This window comes from Manis javanica, chromosome 6 (genome assembly GCF_040802235.1).
Source record: "Manis javanica isolate MJ-LG chromosome 6, MJ_LKY, whole genome shotgun sequence".
Taxonomy (NCBI): Eukaryota; Metazoa; Chordata; class Mammalia; order Pholidota; family Manidae; genus Manis; species Manis javanica.
In genome coordinates this window covers 119,884,307-119,908,145 of record NC_133161.1, presented here as the reverse complement: position 1 = coordinate 119,908,145, position 23,839 = coordinate 119,884,307, and the positions used below count along the sequence as shown (strand labels likewise).

General features: G+C 36.0%; 1 protein-coding gene across 12 annotated transcripts in view; it reads right to left on the bottom strand.

Annotated features, from left to right (window-relative positions):
• Positions 1-23,839, bottom strand: part of YAP1 (Yes1 associated transcriptional regulator) — a 115,109-nt gene that overhangs the window by 5,595 nt on the left and 85,675 nt on the right. For 3 of the 12 annotated variants that reach the window (XM_073239391.1, XM_037019003.2, XM_037019008.2), the window contains 3 exons: positions 16,557-16,750; positions 14,165-14,212; positions 3,220-3,350 (listed from right to left, as the gene is read on the bottom strand). In XM_073239391.1, the coding sequence (XP_073095492.1) occupies positions 3,220-3,350; positions 14,165-14,212; positions 16,557-16,750 (373 nt within the window). The remainder of the gene's footprint in view (positions 1-3,219; positions 3,351-14,164; positions 14,213-16,556; positions 16,751-23,839) is intronic. The other 9 variants (XM_073239392.1, XM_037019004.2, XM_037019009.2 and 6 more) reach the window with 3 other exon arrangements.

Here is a 23,839-nt window from a genome sequence, read left to right as displayed (position 1 = left end):
AATCAGACAGACGAGTTAATCCTAAGAGAAGCTGGCAGCGTTAAGGGGCCAAGATCTCTCCTAAGGTTCTGGGTTTGGTGGCAAGAAGGATAAACAAAAACAAAAACCTCTGTTTTCCGAATTGACAGAAAATTCTCCGTATTCCTTCTAATACCACTTGAATCTGGAGGATCCACATAGCTCACTTATCTCAAGGTCCCCATTTCCCAAGTGGTGGCAACCCAGGTATAAATCAGAACACAAACTCTAAGTGGGCGTTGAGACAGGTCTTTACTAGACACAAGTCAAATTCCTAGCTCTCAGTGCAGAGTGTTTAAGCCAAGGGGAAAGATCAACCCAAAAAAGAACCAGAATTCCTTTTTGGATTGGGCCAGAACAGGGGAGCCACTGCTGGTGAGTCTGTAGCTTGATCTCCTTGCTTCTGTTTAAGGGGGAAAAACACCACAAACACCTTAGCTTAACACAGGAGTCCTTAGAATTCCAGCTGAAGGGAAGATTAAAAAAAAAACAAACAAATGAAAAAAATAACACCTGCCACCCCACCCCCAACACACACAAAACAACTACAAAGCACACGCCTCGGGAAAAACAAAAACATGAGCCAAGACTGATTTTTACTTTAGGCTAAATGAAGTTTTCTAGATATACATACAAGTATGGCAATACCCTGAGAACATCACTTTAATAAACACAGTACTTTTCTAACTTGCAGCAGGTAAATACCAGCAGAAACTAACTGTAAAATTTGGGTTTCTACTAATTTTAGAAAAATTTATGGAAAAGTGTGAATCAAAGGCGATTTTACTCTTAAATAGTCTCTGACCATGATGTGAATTTTAACTTTCAGCTTGGACATTTAAGTAGCTGCTTAGCTTACACAAAAGTTAAAATACAAAAAAACAACTAAGCTTGAAAACAATCTTTCACAGTTGTTCAGGGTTCAAAGATTAGTCCCCAAATTTCTTCCCTACATTACACAATGCATTTGCTGACCGCCCACCCCCTCACTCTGTATATTGCAATCACTGGTTTAACACTTCTGCCAGCTTTTGGCAAGATTCAAAAGCTTCACGCCGATCCAAGAAAGCATAAATTTGCCTCTGAGACCATTTGTACACAATGCAGCTGCATCAGAGAAGGCCTCAGGATGTGGTTTGTTTTTATCTTGCCTGCCCTGATCTGGGACAAGGGCCTGGTCCTAGTCATCACTCTATTCCCACCACTAAGCATGCGACACACATCAGACACTCAAGACTGTTATAGAATAGCTGAATTTACACAGAGATGCGGAGTTCTTTCCAAGCCGCAGGGAAGCACATGGGCATTCCTGAGGACAGAGTTCATGGGCCATTTTCCTGATTAGGAACTGCTCCCTACAGAACCCTATCAGCTACTGCACCCACTCATTCAATAAACATTCACAGAGCATCTTGTACTACACGATAAGCATCAGACAAGGCTCTGAGGATACAGAGGTTAACAACATTAACAACCTGCAACTGATGCTCTTTGAGAGACTCACAACTTAGGAGAGGGAGATGAATAAACACATGAATGAATCATATGTGAGCAAAGTGTTTTCAGAACAAAGAGAAGGAGATTGAAAAGTATAGGGGAAAGGTTTCGTGGAGGGGGACACTGGAGCTGACCTTGTAGAACCTTGGTGTAAAGGCAGACAAGGGGATGTTGTACCACTACGAAGAGTCAACTCCGTGGCAAGATAGGGGAACAAGTGTTTAGAACTTAAGGAATATGTACTCATCAAGTAACAGGCAATGAGAAACTATCAAGAGTTTTTGAAAAGAGAAATGTCATAGTTAGATGTGTGTTTTAGAAACTGGGGGTACTACAGAAGGTGGGAAAGGGGCTTTGCCTTTACAGTAAAACACTGATAATCTGCCACTCTCTGATCTTCACCAGAAAACAGAATCTCAACTGTAGCTCAGCTCCCATCAAAATTTAAGAAAGAAGCTTCACAAATGACAACCACAAGGATGGATATGCAGTCTATCCATTTGTCTAAGTAGCCCAATATTATCCCTGGATCAATACAGGCCCTTCAATAAGATGTGTACTGGAATCATAATGATCTAAAATTTTCCTTGTGGGGAAAAAATAAAGTTCTGTGGCTATGACCTTTCCTAGTTAACTTCAAGTTCAGAACTATAATCTTGTGTAAATACACTCAATTTTTGGCAGAACTTTAAACTGAGTGTCAGAGAAGTAAATACAAACTTAACATTCATTTCAGATGGACTTCAAAACTACACCTCCCAATTAGGCTACTAGCACTAATCTTAAGGCTGAGCAAATGGTGGGAAATTCTGTAAGGAAATATTTTGGTAGGACAGATTTTTTTTCCCTTAGTGTCATGAATTTTCTCAGTTGGTGAGAATGGAGAGAGAGGGTAGCATGATAGTATTCCCAAACCAAAGTAACTTTAAATATTTTTTTAAATGTGTTGTTTAAAACTGCTTTAAAGAAAAAAAAAGCATGAAGACCATAAAATGTTTGTTTCATATTCTTAAAATTAAGACTCCATGAATATTTTTCAACCTAGAAGAATGAACTAGTTTTAAATGGCTTTCTAGGCAAAGAATGTGACTTGTCTCAGCCTGCAGCTTTCAACACAGCACCATATAAAATAACATTTTTTGTAATCTGCCTAAAACCCAAGATTTGTGGTAATGCATGAAAGAGCATCCTTAAGTAGTTGTTATTTTCAAATACTGCCTTTAACATAAACACATTTTTAAGAAGTGGCACAACCTTGCATGTTATCTCCTTGGACTACAGCCCTCAAGAACAGGAGGCCTCACAGTGCTGCTGCAGTAAAACCTTTCAGGTGGAACTCTTATGTGTGGAAAATTCTTTCCACTGATCCTTATGATGCAGCCCATTTGCTTTCAGAGAAAGGTATTCACATGTTCCTTCATGATTCTGTAGCGTTAAGTAACTGTTAATCAACAGTACAGGCAGAAGCAGACTCGTGACTCTGAGTAAGTATCCCCTCCACAAGTCTGAACAGCTCACTTCCTCTCACAGAAGCTGGCTTTTAACCCTCAAGTTTTATTGTACTTGCCATTGTTACGGAGAGATTCCTTTACAGCTATTGTTCTTGGCCCACACAGATGTTCAAACAGCTTATGACAAATAGTAAGGAGAATAATCTTACAGCTGTGATCTTTCTCATATATTGGCCAAGTGACTCTCACCAACCTGTTCAGAAAAGGATCTGAGCTATTGGTCGTCATTGTTCTCAATTCCTGAGACATCCCAGGAGAAGATACTGGATTTTGAGTCCCACCATCCTGCTCCAGGGTTGGTAACTGGCTCCGGAGAGCTAATTCCTAAAATAAACAAACACAAACAGAATAAGCCTACTGATTAACAAGTTTATTGTAAGGTTTGAGGAATAAAATGCACAACAGGGTACCACGTATTACAAAATGTTGAAATATTAACATCTTTTTAAAGTTACGTTTCCCAGTCAAAAAGACCAAGTTCTTCTATCCATTTCAAGTGACTGAAAATCATATAAATTGAAAGTTTATCTAGTATTATTAATTCCAAAATATACACACTTTATACCTAATGTCATTTTGTTACAATGTCCTTACTTTGACAGATGCTCCCAATCCTTTCTTAGGGTGGGATGGCAAGTCTGGCCTTTCAAAAAAGAATTCTTAAAGTTTGCTTTTACTCACCAAGCCTCATACGGTTTTGTGTGTTTGGCACCAGTAATTAAGCAAAGCTGGAAGAACATTTGATGATTTATCCTAAGACACCAATTTCTCCAGCTATCTCCCTGCATTATTTCATGCTTTGCTAATCAAGTATCTCATTCTGACTTTAGGTTTTCTTGAGCTATCTTCAGGGCCATCCAGTAATTCCTCAGCAGGATTCTATACCTAGAAATCTGAGCAAAATCTATAGGTCAGTACTACCCCAATGGTTTTGGAAGACCTGCCTCAACTGGCTTCCAAACATCCCAGGCCTCAGCCTTTTATTTGCCAGGGACCCTGAGGCTAGTTTCATCTCGCTGTGGCCAACCCAACACCCTCCTTACTTCTCCGTAATTTCTCACCTTTTCACCCACTCACTGTTCCCTTCCCTAAGAATTCCCACCGTGCCTCTCAAGCTCTGCTACAGAGCATCATCTCTCTACATCTCTGCTACAGCATCAGGTTCCTCTCCCTTGTCTTTTTGTTTTGATTTGAAATATGGCTTTTTATCACAAAGGGCACTGTCCCTTCTTGCAGCCTTCCCGAGCCCAGACTTCTCACTGAGGCACACACCAGCACCTCCAGTGCCCTCTCTGCTGAATCATCACTGGGTCCATAGGCAGTGGACACATTCTCCAAGCTCTGTCTCACCACTTCTATACTACAAATTCTTCCTCATGCAAAACCACTTCTTTTTATTCAGGTTTATGCCTTCTGGATATACCATCTGTTAAACTGGGGTTTCTTAACCAGAGATCATGGTAGAATGCAGAGGGTCGGTGAACTTGAAAAAACTAAACAACCCTTTATTTTCCACTAACTCCTAACTGAAATTTAGGATCTCCTTTAATTATGAATATAGGCAACAAATAGTAGTATTTACTATTTCTTTGACTTTTTATCAACAGAGGACATTTTCCTATATTGTAGTTGCAAATATCTTAAAATATTTATACTTATTTCTACTTCAACATTACAGTAGATGTAAGACATGCTGCTGTATCTTGTTATTTATACATTAGGTGGATGATTCACTCAATGACAGACAGCTCCTTGATCCTCTAGATGCCAATGATCTTCATCTATACCTAATCTAAGTCACCCACCTGCACAGCCAAGAGTTTTTTTAACAACCAAACCTACCTCTAAAATCTTCAGTCATGTTCGCAACAATGATGACTGTCTATCACTGCACTACAACTGCACCTATTGTCTTGGCACTGTCAACATCCATGCACAGAACCTAAATAAGAATCTTATCATTGAAATTCTTGCTTCTCTAAATTGTGATGATACTGACCACTTCACCATTATATTTCAACCATTAACTCCCTTGTTCACACCCTGGAATTGGCTTAAGAAATTTCTCCCCCAGAAAGCTCACATGTACTCATCCCACCTCCTGGGACCACATTTTTTCTTCCTACCCAGTTTCTGCATGACCTCACTCCCACTCTACCAACCCTCCAACTTCAGAGACTCCAGGTTCCTTCTCTCTCTTGCTATTCCAGTCTATTGGCTCCCTTTTGGGTTTTTTTTTTTCCATTAAAAAAAAAAGGAAGAACTGATATACATTATATCAGTTTCAGGTGTACAGTATGATTCGATACTGGTATACACAGTGAAATGATCACCACAGTAATTCTAGACACTGTCTGTAACCACCATCACCCCCAATTATTTTTTCTTGTGATAAGGACTTTTAAGATCTAACTCCTTTAGCAACTTTCAAATATGCAATCCAGTATTGGTAATTATAGTCACCATGCTATACATTTCCATGACTTATTTATAACTGGAAGTTCGACCCCTCTGACTCCCTTCATTCACCTACTTTGCCCACCCCAAATACCACCTCTGGCAACTACCAAAATGTTTTCTGTATTTATAAGCTTGTTTTTTTGTTTTTATTTTTCAGCTTCCACTTACAATGTCTTTCACTGACTTTTTTTACTGAGCATAATGCCCTCAAGGTTCATCCATGTTGTTGCAAATGGCAATATTTTATTCTTTTTTATGGCTGAGTAATACTCCACTGTATTTATGTACCACAGCTTTACCCTTTCATGTATCAATAGACACGATGGTTGTTTCCGTATCTTGGCTACTGTAAATAATGCTGTAATGAACATAGGGGAGCATATATCTTTTTCAATCTTTCATTTTCTCAAGATAAATACCCAGAAGTGGCACTGCTGGATCAAATGGTAGTGTTCTATTTTAAATTTTTTGAAGAACTCCACACCATTTTCCACAGTGGCTATACCAATTTACATCCCCACCAACAGTGTGGAGGAATTCCCCCTTTGCTCCATATCCTTGCCAACACTTGTTATCCCTTTTCTTTTTGATACCAGCCGTTCTAACAGGTGTGAGATGATACCTCATTGTGGTTTTCATTTGCATTTCTCTGACGATTAGAGATGTTGAGCATTTTTTCATGTTCTGTTGGTTTATTTTTCTCCTTCCCCACAAGTATTAACTCAGGGCTGATCATTTGAAATACATGTTCCTGCTGTACATGGCATGTGTACATCTGTCAACATAGCAAACTCCAATCCTGAAATCAATACTAAAAATGTGTTTGCTTCATTTCTATAGTGAGACTGCTAAGAAATGCTAAAGAAAAATCATACAACCATCCATATTGTTACAAATGAAGAGTCTTGGCCTTGGCTAGGGCCTCACCTTAGTACAGCTCATTAACTTTTTTTCTGGTTCGTTGGTCAGTTTTTTCCTCACATTCTTACAGTCACTACTCCAAATCTGGCATACTCTCTCAAGCCTCTATCCAGTTAAGTCCATTTCCATCTCTCCCTCATTTAAATAAGAATACTGAGACCACTGGGCACAACTGTGGTTTATCTGGCCCCTCTGCCATCCCTGCCTGCTTCTCCCCAAAGCTGTCCTCATGCACATTCATCTTTGTAGCTTTTCTTTCAGTCTCAGAAAGTGGTGTTTCCCGTCCTCCTGTAAAGGCTAATCCTCTTTTCCAGTAGCTTCTGGGGATCCATTTTGTATTTTCTCTCCTGTCTCTGACCCCTTCTCCTCTCATCTCACAGAGAGACAAGGGGCACTGACATAGCGCGCACTCCCTGCAGGCCTGCTGGAGGACACACCTCCGTTGGTGCCATGTCTTTCCATACGCCACTCTTGACAACATTTTCTTTATTTCTTTCTATTTAAGACCCAGTTCTGCCTTCTCTAGGTAACTCTCCATGATGGTCCCATCTCCATCTTTGGATTAGACAGATTTGATGTCTCTAGCACTGTGAACATAGGTATGTAACATGATCTTAGCACTTACCACACATTATTCTAATTATTTCTTTATTTCTTTGTCCCTTAAGGGCACACTGAATGAGTGAATGGACTATTTTGGAGCATAAAACAGTAACTTCCAATACTTTGAATCATTTATGTTGCTATTAAAATATGAGGATGTAAATAGCAATAAACTAAAATGAATAAAACTATGGGCTATGAATGAGGCTGATGCCTAGGTTTTGGTGAGGGAGCTGTAGGTCTTTCAAAATATGGGAGGGTTTGCAAATATCTTGAGAAGAACCTCATTTGCCTTCTTTCAAAGAAGACATGCTCAAGTTTCTGTGTACCTCGTTATAACTCTTTGGAACACAGAGCAAGTATGTGACACAACCCTAGCGAGTAAATTACTGAAATAACTGAATAACTGGCTATAGTTTTCATATTGTTTTTACAACTTTTTATTTTACCCTTTCTGATAAAGTTTCCACTTTTTCAAGATTGTTTTATGAGGTTAAAGCCAATTGTTATTTGCAGCAAATTTTTGGTTTGTATTTTCCCACTTGGCTTGTTCAAAGCTGTCAAACTTTTACTCTTTTGCTGCCTTTAGCAAGTGAAAGTTACTGTCAGCAGAGACTATAGAACCAACTACCCATGTTTACAAAGAAAGGTAATTTAGAGAGTTGAGTAAGAAGATGAAGTCATTCCATATTGCTTGGGATGATACCCGGGGTCCTGTAAAGGGCTATGGAAACACACTTCCCATCAGGTCTGTGTTTGAGCCAAGGCTAAGAGTGACTAACCTAGGGATTCATCAGACTGAACTTGATAGGACTGATGAAAAAAATGCCATTTTAGTTACTAGTGATGGGGGAGGATGTAGCATTATCAATCAAATAGGAAGAATCTGGCATGAAAACAAATACATGATAAGGTCAGTGATACAAAGAACATATACACATAAGATTATAGAAACCATATCATGGTTTAAATATTCAGCTCAGTTTTTTAACTTCTAGTTACAGCAAAAAGAACAGAGTTGATGAGATGCCCTAAGTCATTTTGAACAGCATTTCTGAGGTATAATTGATGTGTAATGACTTACATAATTAACCACAAGTGGACACATTCTTATGCAGGCCAGTATTTGAGGAAGATAAAATTGCTTTAAGTAGTTAAAGCTGACTTTGTAGTCCCCTCCCCCCAGTCATTAATTTTTGTTAATATTTCATCTGCTGTGAATATAATTTATTTCAATGGGTTCAGTAAGGAAGATGGAAATCTTTTTATTGATATTTTTAAGGAAACTGTCAAAAACGGGGGAGGGAAACTATGTATTTAGGTAGGAAAACAGACCAACCTTTTTCCTCCTGCTTAACCTACAACTTTGGAGTAGGTTATATTTGTAGTTTTGTATTCAACTGAATATAAAACCAGTAACGTGTACTTCCTATATAAACACACACACATATATATGCATGCATGCATGCATACACCCATACAGACATAGTTTTTAGGAAGGCAGGTCTTAGAAGATGAGAATTTGGGGAAGCGTCCTACTTGATGCTTTACCTACTCAGATTTTGAAGAAGAGTGAACACGGAGTCCGAGCTCCTCCCCAAGCCGTCCTATGTCCAGTGAGCAAGTTAGGTTTTCATTATGAGTAAGCTTGATAATTACTTTTATTCTTAGTCAAGGATTGTAAATGTGAAAGTGAACGCACTTATATAAAATTAATAATTTTATAAGTAAAATATTCAAGATTTGTTTCAGAGCCATACAGACCTTTTGTTTGTTTAATGATGTTAGAGAAAGATAATTTTAATATGGGTAAGTATATAATGAAGTTACATAGTCTGAAATTTTTAATAAAAATGTACTCCATATAAACTTTCTCCATTATGCTGCTATTAAGTCTGTATATATCTATATATCTCTATGGAGTAAGGCTTCTACTACAATAAAATAATAGTAGCAAAACACATTTTAGATGAATATGAACATTATTTTGTAACTGGGCAAATCTGGCATAGCTCTTTTAAAAACAATCCTTGGGACATAATTGGATAGTCTATAAAAACTGATTTCAGTTGAAACATGTTACAAGTTTCATCTATATCTAAGTAGAGTTTTTACCTGGAACAAGTGCCTAAAATTCTAATACTGAGCTAAAAACACAAGTTCATTAAGCTTCTCTTTCCCAAAGGTAGCTGGAATAGTTTGACAGACTTTCAAAAATGGAGAAGTTATAAGAAGTTTGGCCAAAATTTAATCATGCTTCTGTATTTCAAAGGTCAAATACTTCTAAAGAGTATTTGATTTTTTCTAAATGAAGCAAATATTTTTAGCCCATTTTCTTCTGTAATAATACAAAAATGTGATGGCTTTTCCCATTGAGCTCATAAATCTTAGCTAACTAATCTGGGATGCATTGCGAGTCGGAGCTATCTGCACTGTAAGTAAAACCGATGATCCCAGCTTTGTCTGGAGGGAATTCTCTGAATGGTTTTAAAGGAAAACATGAGTTTGCCTGCTTTATAAAGTGGACTTTTATGGAATCAAGATCTAGCCATAAGTCATTGGCCCTTTTTTATATTTCCCTTCTCTTATTTAAATAGCAATATTGTTTTCCATAGGGTAAAAAAGACAACTTTAATATATATCTGGTAGTTAAAATATTTTGGTCCCATATAAAACTGATGCTTTGGTTTTACAGCATCTAGAAAAGTAAGGAGAAAGGTAGTAGAAATAGTCAGTAGTCTGGAAACATTTAGAATATTTCTAGATAATTAAATTCTTAGGGTATCTAAAAAGAAAAAGTGTATTTTCTACAGAAAGTCAAAATTTAGAAACAACTCAAATTTATCAATAGGTAAATAGATAAAAAATACACCCCTACAGTGGAATACTAATTAGCAATAAAAGGAAAACCTAAGAAACAACATGAATCAATCTCAAAATAATCATACTAGTGAAAAAGTTATGACTCCATTTATAGAAAATTCTATAATACAATGTCAACTTTAATTACATTCTTAAAGCAATTTTGTCTTTAGCAAAAACTGATTAAAAAGTTTATGTAAGAGTTTATCCATTTTGGATAATATATGACAAACAAGTGAAGGTTTACTTTTTTCCTGATTTGTTTAAGGAAGGTTACTTTGGTGAAATAGAAACCCATATTTAGAAATTCAGAATAACTCTAAAAATATATACTTCATAAACAGTTTGTCTTAATGATAGCAGTTTATGTTAATTCTAAAATTGGAAAAAAGTACCATCTTTTCCAACTGCTCATGATAGGGCTTGCCACACCTCAGTTTCCAACACAGCTTTAAACAGTCACAGAAAATTTCATTATGTCTGAAGTTATTAAAACATTTAGCCAATGCTTAGGATGCTTTGCTTTTTAAAGTTTGTTCCCTTTGCCAAAGTATTTTCAACTTCTGAATGGTTTTACTAAAAATGTGTATTCCCAAATCTGGGGATAGTTTTAAGTACTATGTGATAATCCTAAACTCTGAAAAGTGGTATCAAGATAGAGAAGCAGTTCTGTGGCCCCAGCCTTACCCTGAGAGTCAACTCTCTGGCAGATCTCTGGACTTAGGTCTTTTGTGATTTGTTACTGAATGATGGTCTCAAAGTAACAAGTCATTACAGCACTTTTCAAATTATGGCAACCTTAACAAATAAAACAAATGAGATAACCTATTTGAGTATGGAGTGTGTGAGGCTAAACCTGCATCCCATCTCTTAAAGTTTTCAACAATAAAACATATATATACATGTAATTTTCATGGGAAAACACTTGAATTACTTTATGATTTAGTCACTACTAGGACTTCAAAGAGAAGACAGATAATTTCGGAAAAAGCTAACTAGATTCTGAAACAGCTCTTTTAGTGTCTGATAATAAAGACAGTTTGGAGGGGTTTTGCTATTATTATTATTAAATTCTATTATTAAATTCAAGGAAAAAAAGATTGATGGTGATTATTTTTCATATGGCACTGAATAGTGGTATTATTTTGCTACATTTGACTGAAACTATGGACAAAACTCACTCTTCACCACTGTGGGCTAATGACATAGTGTATATATCCTAAAAATGAATCTGTGGAATTTATCACCAATTAAACTGGTGACTGACCATCATGTATATTTATTGTTACCCATAAGGAAAGCAACTACACAATATTCATTAGTTCCAAAATATTTATAGCTATCATTTCTATAAAGATTAAAGCAACTATTTCCTCAGAAATAAAGTTATCTATATATGGCAGTGTTGTTTCTATTTTCTGGGTAGTTTCAAGAATTCTGATAAGGAAATGTAGAATCTTAATTGGGTAAGAGGGAAGAAAAAAAGCTCATGAGATGGAATCATAGTAACAAGACAGAAGAGTACACTCAGCCAAAGGAAGAGTAATTGGCTTAATTAAACTCAGCAAGAGAGGTGGCTACTGCCACAGACCACAAACCAGATTGTAGAGTTTAGAGACTTGATCTCACAGCTCTTAGGAACGAACTATAGGTATTAAGAACCACATTAAGCACAAGAGAAGGTAAAAACATTCACACTGCCAGGCGGTGGTGTGGAGGGCTGGTGGGGTTCCAGGGCTCCGGACGACTATCTTTTCTTACAGTGTTTCAAAACACCTTGAAACAAAAACTGGGATTCGTTCTTAACCCACTCTTGCAAAAGGTCTCCAATTTACAAAGGATCAATTGATGTATTAGAAATAGCTACAACTAGAATGCTCAATCTCACAAAGATGATGTTTATAATTTCAAGTTTTCTTCTAAGAATATAAACTGCTTTTGAAATGTAAAAAGTGAAAATTAAAATGGAAGTTAAAAATTAAAAATTCAAAACAAGGACAAGTTTTTCTAAAATTCTGCAAACAAACCCTAACAAATTAAGGTGGTAATTTCCGTCTTTAACTATGGACATACTAATGCCTTAGTGTTGGCCTTAATTTTTCAGAATTTTGCATTACCTCACCCATACTGACATTGGTTTACATGACCAGAGAATCATACAATATAAACATATTTTGTTAATCCTACATAGAAGTATTTAAAGACAGCTCTGGAAATGAGTAATCTGTAAACATTCTGAGCTCTGGTACCTTCCCACATCCCACAGTATATGAGGTACAGAATCATAAAATAATGACCCTGACTTCACATTGTTAACTCAACAGCACTAATTTCTATCAGAAAAGTGAAAAAGAGGAAAAAATCTAACAGCACTTGGCTCTCAAATACCGAATAGATCAATCCCTTTTTCTCCATTATTCTTTCATATGTTCTGTTCTTTGAGACTGGAAAACTTTCTGGCTTTCTTGATTATCCTGGTAACTCAACTTAAAGCCACTTTCACTTAAGATATGGCCCTTCTTTGCGACATCTTTCCTGATATCTACCCTAAGGTCATCTACAAAATATGTAAGATGAGAACAACAAAAAAGCTTGATACAAACACCACCAGGCTCCATGTATCTGGAACTGCTCCACATTTAACTCTACATTGGAATTTCATTTACTGACATTTTCACAATTGTGTCAGGCAAATACACTGGCAACTAAAACTTATATAACGTATCAATATTTTATTCTTTATCTTATGCAAAGTTGATTCTAAAAAACATCTCTCTCAGGTTTCTTGCTCTGGCTTAGACAAACTTAAGGAATCAACTCTGCAATTTTAATATAACTTTAATAGAGTTATTACTTATGAACCTCACCTTTTCTAAAGTTTTTCTGGTAAAAATGAAATCCTGATGATAATTTTTAAAAAGACCAACTATTGACACTTATGCTCAAATAAAGACCTAAATGTTTTTAATATTTTTATCAGATTTAAGGTTTAAGATCTAAGTAGGGAAAAAAAAACAATATCAAAAACACTTTTGGCATAGAGGACTTCTTGCTGAAACTCGAATTTCATTTGAGCTAATTTCTATTCCTGTATTACTTTCTACTTTATTTACCACAAATAAAAGCCTTCTTTCAGAAATACTTCAGAGAAAAAACAAGAATCAATGTCTTCACATTACAAAGATGCAATGCTATGGTGCTCTTCCCAGTCAAATGTAGTATTAGTGGCCCTCATCACAACAATGTGCTCTGCTTCAGCAAAGACAACTTTCATGAGTTAGTCCCTTACTGGATCTCTTGATTAAAGAAGGCATTTATGAGACAGATAAAGAACAGAGTTCTTCCTCTCACAAACTTAATTGGTTTCAATGAGGACTTAACTGACTTTATCAGCATGGTGTTCCAATGGACAATTTAACAGTATCCAAAATGAGTGCAATTCTGCTGATCCCCACCTCTACAGCTAATTTTAACACAATGCACTTATTTAGCCTGGTGCAGAAGAGCTCAAAGAAAATGAGGTGTTCCGTGGTTGTTTCTGCCCACCTGAGAAAAGTGCAGTGATCCCCTAGCTCATAATTCCTTCAAATCTTAGGAACCCTGAACACAAAGAATCTCTTTGGTTTCAAAAATGAGATTCTTCGCATGAGTCAGGTAAGTGCCTATGTGAGAAGGAAAAATGGCCACAATATTTCCATTCAAATAAGATGTCTTCTTGGCAGTGCTCCTTGGGGTTTATCAGGGAGAAATGTTGAAAAAGCCAAGAGACCCAAAACACTACCAGGCAAATCCTTCCCTCTTCCGAGAACTTTGATATTCTTCCTTTGAAATGCCCACTAGAAAAGAATTTTTCCTTTCCTAATAGTATCATAATAACTTAATATTTCCTAAAGTAGCCTACCCAAGTAAATAATAAGTGGTACTACCTTTGTTATTGTTCAAGTTATTAATTCCTATAAATCATTATAAATACTATCCTAAGCTATGCAAATAAAAATTAGGCACACCTCAAAGGCTGACAGGATGTATAATTAAGACATAATACATTTCAAATATGGAATTAAAAGATCTCCAGGGAATCAAAATGAATGCTGGAAGCTCTCTGGGAGGAACAGGGAGGGAACAGATAGTGTAGACTTTCTGGGAACAGCAGTATTATTATCTTGGTAGAAAGATGGCTCAAAGTTATACTCTGAGCTAATCTTCAGTGAGGACAGGCCCTTGGAGCACACTTCTCTCTTTCCTAATTTAGTATCTTTTTCCCAATGCTAAAACATCAGATGAGAGCCTACCTGACATTTTGGAGAATTTGCTGTGCTGGGATTGATATTCCGCATTGCCTAAGAGTGAAAAATAAGATGGATAAAAATTATTTTAAGCCACATGGTTTGGCTGTGTAGGCTGAATTACAAATTGTATCCAGACATATCACCATAGCACAGAATTCCCAAGCTAGCCCGAGAAGCAGACTGAGGAAGACAGGAGCCAGTGGGGTCCCCACTCCCCACATAACAAACTGAAACCTAGAAGTGCTGAACAGCATTAAGGATAGGACAGCAAGGCTTAAGGTGTCAGGACTCAAGCAAAATTTGGTATGGGTCGGGTACGTTCTTTGCTTCTGGGTAGTATATGAAGCAGGAAAGGTATAATTCAGTGTTTCGGTGATAAGAGGAACTGTCAACTGAAGAAGTTCACAGGAAGTCAAAAGACTTAAGGTATACTGAATTTATACTGACTGCTAAAAAACAAAAACAAGAAAATCCTAACAGTGTAAGAACAGAGCAGGTCTGTCATTTCAATATACGAAAAGATAACACAGTAGGTAGTAAAGAAGAAACAAAGACATTACCTTGGAAGGAAGTGAAGCTATTCTGTCCAGGACCCATCACCCATAGTAAGAGTGAGAGTGAGATTTAGAAAAATTTTCTGGAAGGAAGAGTTTTATAAGTAGCAGCATTTTGCCCACCAAAAAAAAAAAAAAAAAGAACACCACCAAAAACCAAAACCAAGAGCAAAACCAGGCCCATCTATGGCATACAACAAATGAAGAACAGCCCATTTCTAGACTTTAAAAATTATCTTAAAAAGAACAAGACTTTGACATTACCAATCAAGTAATTTTTCTTAATAAGATTTCTTGGTTTTGATAGTCTTTTAATTCATATGTGAAATTGAGTTTGTATTTACTTGGACAATTTGTACTCAGTAACAAGAAAATGGAAAGCAAGCAATGAAATCAGGCTGGGTAAAACATGCCCTTGAACTTTTAGAATTACAAGAAGCTATTTCTTCTAATAGCTATACGATTATATTCTTGATGGTGATACTTTGTTCTGATGATAGTTTTATATAAATGAAAAACATCTTTCCATTATAGTCAATTGTTAGAAAGTCAATTAAAGATACAGTAAATGGTAAGTATGCACCCTTTTCTCCACCTTCTTAATGACAAAGAGTCATTTCAAGACCAATTCCTGACATTATATGCTGGCACAAACTCTCTTACTCCTATCAGAGCCCAACCACACCAGAATTAGACTGACAGATTACTGACAGCACAGTTTAAAGGTGGGCCTGGGGTTCCATGGGAGTTTGATTCCTTGGGTACCAGTTTCTCAAACCCCAAATCCGAGTTTAATGATTGTATCAAGTTCATGTATTTCCATAAATACTGGTGACTCTTCTGAAATACAGCCCTCATTTAAAAAACGTACCTTGTTTAAACACCTCCATCCTGGCAACACAAATATACAGTATAGTCATTTTTTAATGTCTACCCTCAGTATGCTATGATTTAGCATGAAAATAGTACAGATACATGTATTTCATGTTTGTAAACAGACTCTCTGAAAAAAACAAATACAAGAAACTGTATACTTACATCTAGAGAAGAGAAACTAAGGAAATGGGCAAGATTGCATTTCATTGTACTTTCACCTTTTGTACACTTTCAAATAGCACTATGTTTTACTTAAAAAAAAAAAACGTTTAAACTAAAAAAAACTGCTTTGGTAAGACCATTTCCCCAATTGCTGAACTTAGACTTTACCACTCTGAAATAAGATACGAAGTAAAAACCAATTTTAAGAGGGATTACCTATTATTATGGAATGTAAGGGCTAAGAGTACTTCCCCAAACTAGACTGGTGGAACTTGTCATGAGGGTTTCAAGCTCTCTAATGTTAGGTCGTACCCTTTCCAACATGAAAAATCATCCACAAGCACGTAATTTTAAGGCACTTTGGGATCCTCTAACCTTGGGATAATTTGTACTGTGTTTTAAATAAGACATAATAGATTCAGCTATATGAAACATATTTTTTATTTGTGAAGTATCATATTATTGGTGTATCCCCCAAATAATTCATTTAAAGTAAAATGTTTTTCCCTAAGTGATGTCCCAGAGTTTTTCCCTTAGTAAAGTCCTCAGAAATATAGTAATCTCCAATTCCACACACATTTGAGGAAACACCTTGCTGCCTTCCATTTGTTTGACTGCAATGACACAGCCCATGTGATCAAAGGTCAGTCAACAAACTAAGAAAGGGCAGAGTTGGTTAAATGTTTGTATTATTTTAGTTCTAGAGAAAGTACGGTTCTCTGTAACTAATAAATGCTAAAATGAAATATACCCAATTTCATGTAGGAAAGCAAACCCCCAAAAGTGGAAGGCTGGTTTCTAACCTGGGGCCTCACCTGCCGAAGCAGTTCTTGCTGCTTCAGTCGCAGCCTCTCCTTCTCCATCTGCAGTTGCTGCAGCCGCATCTGTTGCTGCTGGTTGGAGCTGCCCCCACCCATGACTCCTCCCTGGGGGCTCTGGGGAGCCAGGGGTGGTGGCTGTTTCACTGGAGCACTTTGACTGATTCTCTGGTTCATAGCTGAAATGAAACATAAGATCTGTCCTAAAATACTGTCAAAGGAAAAGGATATTTAGTTATCCAAAAGCAACTGGGGATATTCAACATAGCCTTTTCTGTAGTAAGGCTGGAAATAACCTAAAAATTCCATCAACAGTTGCATTACTTTATTATTATTGTCATCGTTTTTACTATACAAGATGCAAGGCAGCCATAGAGAGAAGAAACAAGAGGCAGTTCTAATACGCAATGGCATGGGATGGTCTGAGACACTGGCTTAAAGCAAAGTGCACAACACAAAGTGTAAAAAAAAAAAAAAAGGTGTGTGTGGGGTGGGAGGGATATATATTATATGCATATCCAAACAACTCAAACTGAAGGGCAGCAAGAAACGACTAACATCTGTTGGCTCTGGAGCTGGGAACATGAATGACTAAAGGACTAAGCTGGAGAGAGACATCTCTGCTACCTTTTGAGGTGGAATGATGTGATTTCTTATTACAAAACATAAATTTAATTAAAAAGACACTAAAGCAACTGAGACAAAGCATTCTGAGTGGTAAAGTCCATCAAAATGATCAATCCTTAATACATCCTAAGATACATGTATAGGTGTGTATATGCACATATACACCTCTAATAAAGCAGGTAGATTAAAATCATCTGACATATGCTTATAATAAAAGTCTACATCTGGATCACAGAGATTTGCCTCATTCAATATCATTGTACATTTGTCTTATTCAACACTCACACAGCCCAGTTACTCATTATTTTTATTTTTCTTAGTTGAACCTAGAATACACCATTTGGTAATTAGAAACAGACTGAATTCCCATACTAGTGAATTTCTGTCACTGATAGAACACTGATCAAACTGTGGGTTGTGGTAATCTCAGTGAACAGATGGAAGTTTTATTATGTGAAAATGTTAATAAGAATGATATATCACTTTCTCAGATACATAGTCAACTTTTTAAGATGAAACTTGCAGTTACTGTTCCACTAAGTGTGTTTAACAGACACACTGACCAAAGGAAACCTCAGGCCCAAATGACTTCACAAACATTTAAGCAAGAAATAGTACCAATCTTACACAACCTTTTCTAGAGAACAGCAAAGAAGGAATACTTCACAAAACTTTTATAAGGCCAGCATAACCCCAATGCAAAGATGTTAAAAGGCAAATTACAGACCAATCTGTTACAAACCTCACTACCAAAATCTGAAGTGACATACTGGTGACAGCCCTCATGACTCACTGGCTCCCAGCCACACGCGAACTCCCTGCGAGGACGTGTCATGTGTTCTCTGCTGTGCGAGGGAGGCCGCTTGGTGAATACCAACTCTCCTCAGAGATCACTTGAGTAAACCTCTCCAGCCTTTCCCAGTCTATCTGTACACTAAGATTTATCTTCTCTCAGGGCACTTCCCCTGGACTTTTCCATTTTGTCTACCGACTTTTCTCACCTGACTGTAATTTTTAATTTACAAATTTGCATCCTCTTTTAGACTTGAGCCCACAAGTAGGGCGAGTATCCTAACCATGCATATATTCTTAGTGCCTAACACAGTGTCTGACACAATCTGTGATGAAAAAAGTACGTTGAGTATTTACTCAGAAATTTAACTATTTATGACATGACAATATAGAAATCTTACCAGTTTCCATGAGAACAACTGGTTCTTCTATGAGGGCAACGTAACGATATAGAAAACATTAGAAGAAAATTACAGACCAACCTCTCACCTGAATCTAGCGAGCTACTTGTTAATCTAACAAGTTGTAACAGTATCAACTTCTTTCTATTCTTTTGTTCCTAATTTTTCCCTCCAATTATTCTATATTTCTTTTTCTAACTTCTTGAGTTGAACTTACTTAGTTTAAAGCTTTTCTTGGAGCATTAAAATCGATAAATTAAGATTTTTAGTACTGCCTTTTCTGCATGTCATGCATTTTTAAACAGTATACGATTATTCTATTCCAAATATAAGTAATTTCTTGTGTGATTTCCATTTAACTCATTAGTTATTTAGGAGTACATTTTTATGCTACCAAACTTATTTCAGTATTGTTAAATAATTTCCCCATAGAGTAGAAAAAATGTAATTGTGAATCTTCATATACTCATCACACAGCTTCCCAGTGATCAATACATAGCCAATTTTGTTTTACCTCTATCCTCAATCATTTATTCAATTACTTTCAAACACTGTAACATTTCACCCATAATCACAATATGCATCATTCAGGGTTTTTACTTAGATTCTCTGATCATGTAGCTTTTTCTCTCTCATGCTGAAAAACTTGGTTCTAATAACATTAATATGTATTTCCGTACATATGCATACCATACACATATACAATTACATAAATGATATGATTATTAAAGTTATGACCAACATGATTCTTAAAGAAAAGTGTGTCATTTTTTTTGTCCTTAGATATTTCGTTAGATGTATGCAGTCAAATCACTGTGGTTGAAAGTCATCTGAAATAATTCCTTGTGAGATCCAGCCACCAATTCAATGTACTGGTTCACTTGTGACATTTTGCTTTAAAAATTTATAGATTTGCTTTACTTCCCACCCACCATCACTCCACCCCCAACATAAAAGGTTATTACCAGTTTTTTACATTGTTTTTAAAAATCTAAGCGTACACACATTATATATCTAAGTCTTCTTAACTAGATGGTAGCATACTATGAATACTCTCACTATACCTTTTTTCTACTTAACACATCTTTGAGATCACTCCAAAGCAGTACATAGAGATTTTCCTCCCATTTTCTTTTAAAAAAAGCTGATTAGTATTCCATTCAACCAATTTCCTATTTGGGTTTTCACAATCACTAAAGAGTACCATACAGGATAAGTCCATACATAATTTTTTATTTTTGCTACTGTATCTTTAGGGTAGAGTCCTCCTATGTGTGAGAGAGAGTGCTGAATTTAATGAGTAAAAACATGATTGTCGTGTCTCCCATCCTCCCCACACACATAGGGATTGTACTTTGTTGCATCCCTGTCAATAATGTAGGAGTTTTTTTTCCCCTCACAGCCTTGCCAAACTTGAGTTTTTGCCAGTATGAAAGATGAGAAATGGTTTTTCAGCATGATTTTATTTTGCTATGTCTTATTGTAAGAGTTTAATCAATCTCCATATTTTGAAGGGTATTTTGCTTTTTTTACGTGAATTGTGTTCATCTTTTCCTATAAGGTTATTGGTCTTTCTCCATTTTAGATATTCTTCATATACTAGGGATAGAAAACCTTCGTCACATGTACGTTACAAATAACTTCCCCCTGTTTATCATCTTTTTAGTTTGCTTATATTTCTCCATGTAAAAATTTATTTTGTAAGTGTAAAACTTCAACCTTTCTGGAAATTTGAGCTACGTTCTCTCCACTCACAGGTGACAGAGGAATTCATCAATTTTTAAAAAAATTCAAAACAATATGGTTCCGCTTTATGTATTTATTTGGCAATTCAATCCAATGCATTTGGAATTTATTCTGGAAATGGCATGAATGAATCTAATCTTATCTTTTGTCATGACTATCCATAGTCCCAACACCACTCATGGAAAGTGTGTCCTTCTCCCAATTATCTTTATCATAGACTAAATTTCCGTATTTTTTTTGTTTCTCGATTTTCTACCCTGTTCATTAATCTAACTACTCTTATAGTAGGTACCACAGTTCTAATTACAGCCTTTATGTTTTAATAGATGTTAGGGCAAGCTGTTATTTTTTGAAGCCAATTTTGAATTAATGGGATCCAATTTAATTCACTGTGATTAAAAGAATGTGCTGTGTATATTGATTTTTGAAATTGTGACTTGACATGTGGTCAGTGCTTGCTTTTGTAGTAGTTGACGGCCAGTCAGCTGTAGGCCTACCTTTTCCCATTGAGCCTGTTTCTGTACCTCCTTTTCTGTTAACACTCTTGAGCTCCTGGTATTCTTTGGAGCTGAACTGTCCCTAAACCTCACAGGCCCTAGCCCTGCTCTTGCTTACTGCTTTGTGTGGTTTTATTTTCTGACCTGCAGAGACTACTTTTAAAAGTTTATTACCCAAGTTACATCCTTTTGGTTACCTCTTTACTATTTTGTCTGGCAGGGCAGAGAAGGGATGTCAAAACATGACTCATTGTTCCGTATTGTTCAAAACCTTCTTAATCTCTTATATGGCTAAAAAGGAAAAAACTCATTATTTATAAAGTATCTTTACAAAGAATAAATGGCTAAAACTTTCATAATTATGGCTTATAGTTTGGTATTTTATAGGGGAATGGATACGGAAAACGTCAAAAAAATTTCAGAGCTGAGGTTTGTCAGGTACCATCAACAACCTCATTTAATACAATTACCTATTTAATGCATTAAATATTTAATTAAATCTATTTGGTATGTCCTATTTGTCACCAACATTATATGTACAACTGATAAGCATAGTATGATATAAAAACATGGCCTTTTGAGTCAAACCACAATCAGAGTTGGGCACACCAACTCAGTAATTCTTCTAATCCTGTTTCCTCAACTATACCTGGGGATATTAACATCTTTTTTTAATTGTGGGGATTTTATGTATGTGTGTGTGTGTGTGTGTGTGTGTGTGTGTGTGTGTGTGTGTGTGTATGTATGTGTATATATATATATATATATACATAATATATATATATTATACATACATATTTTTATACATATTTATACACATATATATAAATACATAATATAATATATATATAAAACATTATTATAGATGCAGTAGAAGCTCCATGTTAGTCTCCTCCCCTCTCCAGAATAGTTTCTTTCTAAACTTTAAGATTACCACTCCTACAGATAATCATCCTTGCTTGAATTTCCATTCCCTCTCCTCCCACTTTACTATGCCACTCATTGTTCCTAAGTATTATTATGATTCACAGAGATATGTGTATTTATCTTTCCTATAAGAGCTAAATAGAAAAAAGTGGGTGATGGAGACTGAGCTTAACCTTCCCGCAGGGATCCTTCTTTTGATCATGAAACATATTCCTGGCATTCCAGTATGACACTCAACATATTTGCCCACTCTGATGTCTTATACATTGTGTCAGTCACTTTCAGTATTATGAGTTAAATATGGGGGACTGAGTTGAGAATCCATCACATACAAGTGAACATCTCATAAACTGATGCCTAGAGCAAACAATTATTGGAGAAAAAATGTTTTCAGTTCCAAGCAATTGGAAAAAAGAAAAACTGCTAGGAAACAAACAGCACATTAGTAAATTGAGGAGTATCAGAATTATGAAACACGATTGCTTTCAAAAGAGATTATAGAGCTAAACACTGTTAATTACTTCATCTATCAAGAAACATTAGAAAAGCTGGAGTTTTATTAATATAGTATTTAGTAATTTATAGTCCTTATGAAAACTAATTGGACGACAAAATTACATGAAAACAGAGGTAAATATCCTCTGCTCCCTACCTGTTCTGCAGAATTAGATACCATAAGCAGTAATCATTAATGACAGTGACTACTGCTGATGACATACTGAGTTGGTTAATAGTCTTTTTCAAATCTGTTTATCTGACTATTCAAAGACACGTAAGGGGAAAAATAGGATATCAGAAGATGCAGGGAGAACAACTCTGCAGAATTAAACAGAAATCTGCACAAAATATGCAATAGAAATAGTGTCTCTGGCTAGTAACAGTGAGCACTTTCAGTTGTGTTTATCTAAACGCCGTTACCTATGGATACAAGCAGTGCTACAAGGTTTCCATATAAAGAGCTCACTTCAGTGACAGATTCAAACAACCTAGTTTATCTACTGAAGTGGGACTTATTCGCCTCCAGAAACATCTTCTTCTTTTTACCTTCTTAAGAGTGTCTCAAGCATTTAACAAAGCTCAGAGTGGTGCACCCACATGGGGTGCCACGGAGACCTCACAAGCAGACAAGAAACCAAACAGGCTTTGTTTCCAGAGAAGGCAGCAGGGCAGCTAGAAAAGAACAGCATCACCAATTCTTTCCCCCCATCATCAACTACTGAGATCCCAATGTTTCCAGTTTTCACAAAATTTCTAGAATGTGAAAAGAAAAAAAAATCCCTAAAATATGACAATTTTTAAAAGCATAATATACTGTATTTTAAAATTCAGAGTCTATGCTGGTTGGACTATGAAATAGTAACTGTTCATAAAGTTTTACTTAACAGATCAGTCCTGACAGCTTTATGGTAAAAAAACTATTAACTAAGCAATTACTGAAAAATAAGAGACCACCTTCTCAAAAAGAAAGGTCATCACATGGGTCTCTTCCTAAATTTCTTTCTAAACATCTGAATTTTCAAACTTCAATTTTCAGAGTTATATAATTTGTAAACTTAATCTTAGACCTGCAAAGTATTACAGAGCTGGTAATCAACCACAAACTTTGAGATAATAAATTCAATCCCAGTAACTTCATTAAGTATGAATTTAAAATTAGAAACAATTTTTCAATGTTTTAAACATTAATTTACCATCTCCCACAACCTAAGAAAGCAGTTGTCTACTATTTTATCAAGTTTCAGATAGTGCACGTTCACATATTAGCACAGCTGTATTAGTTTATTTAACATTTACAAATTTTTTCTCATACCTACAAGGGTACTCAAATTTCACAGTAGACTTGTTTAAAGGGATGAAAGCTTTTCTAAAAACACAAAGTAATTTTATGGAATATAAAAACAAAACAGAATGAACAAAATAGCAGCAGATTCATAGACCCTAAGAAGTAACTGGTTGTTGCCAACAGGTAGGGGTGGCGGTAGGCAGGTAGGGAGAATGAGGGGGATAAAAGGGCACAAAAATTCCCAATCATAATGTAAGTTGGTACAGGGATGGTAATACAGCATGGAGAATATAGCCAATGATTCTGTAACATCTTCCTACATTGACATATATTAACTGCATTAGTGGGCATGAGGATTTTACAATACGGGTTAACTCTTGGCCACTGCATTGTATATTTGAAACCAATGTAAGATTGTATATTAACTTACTGAAAAATAAAATCCACAAAGTAATAGACCAGTCTTAAAACATTACAAACAAAACAACCATAGTT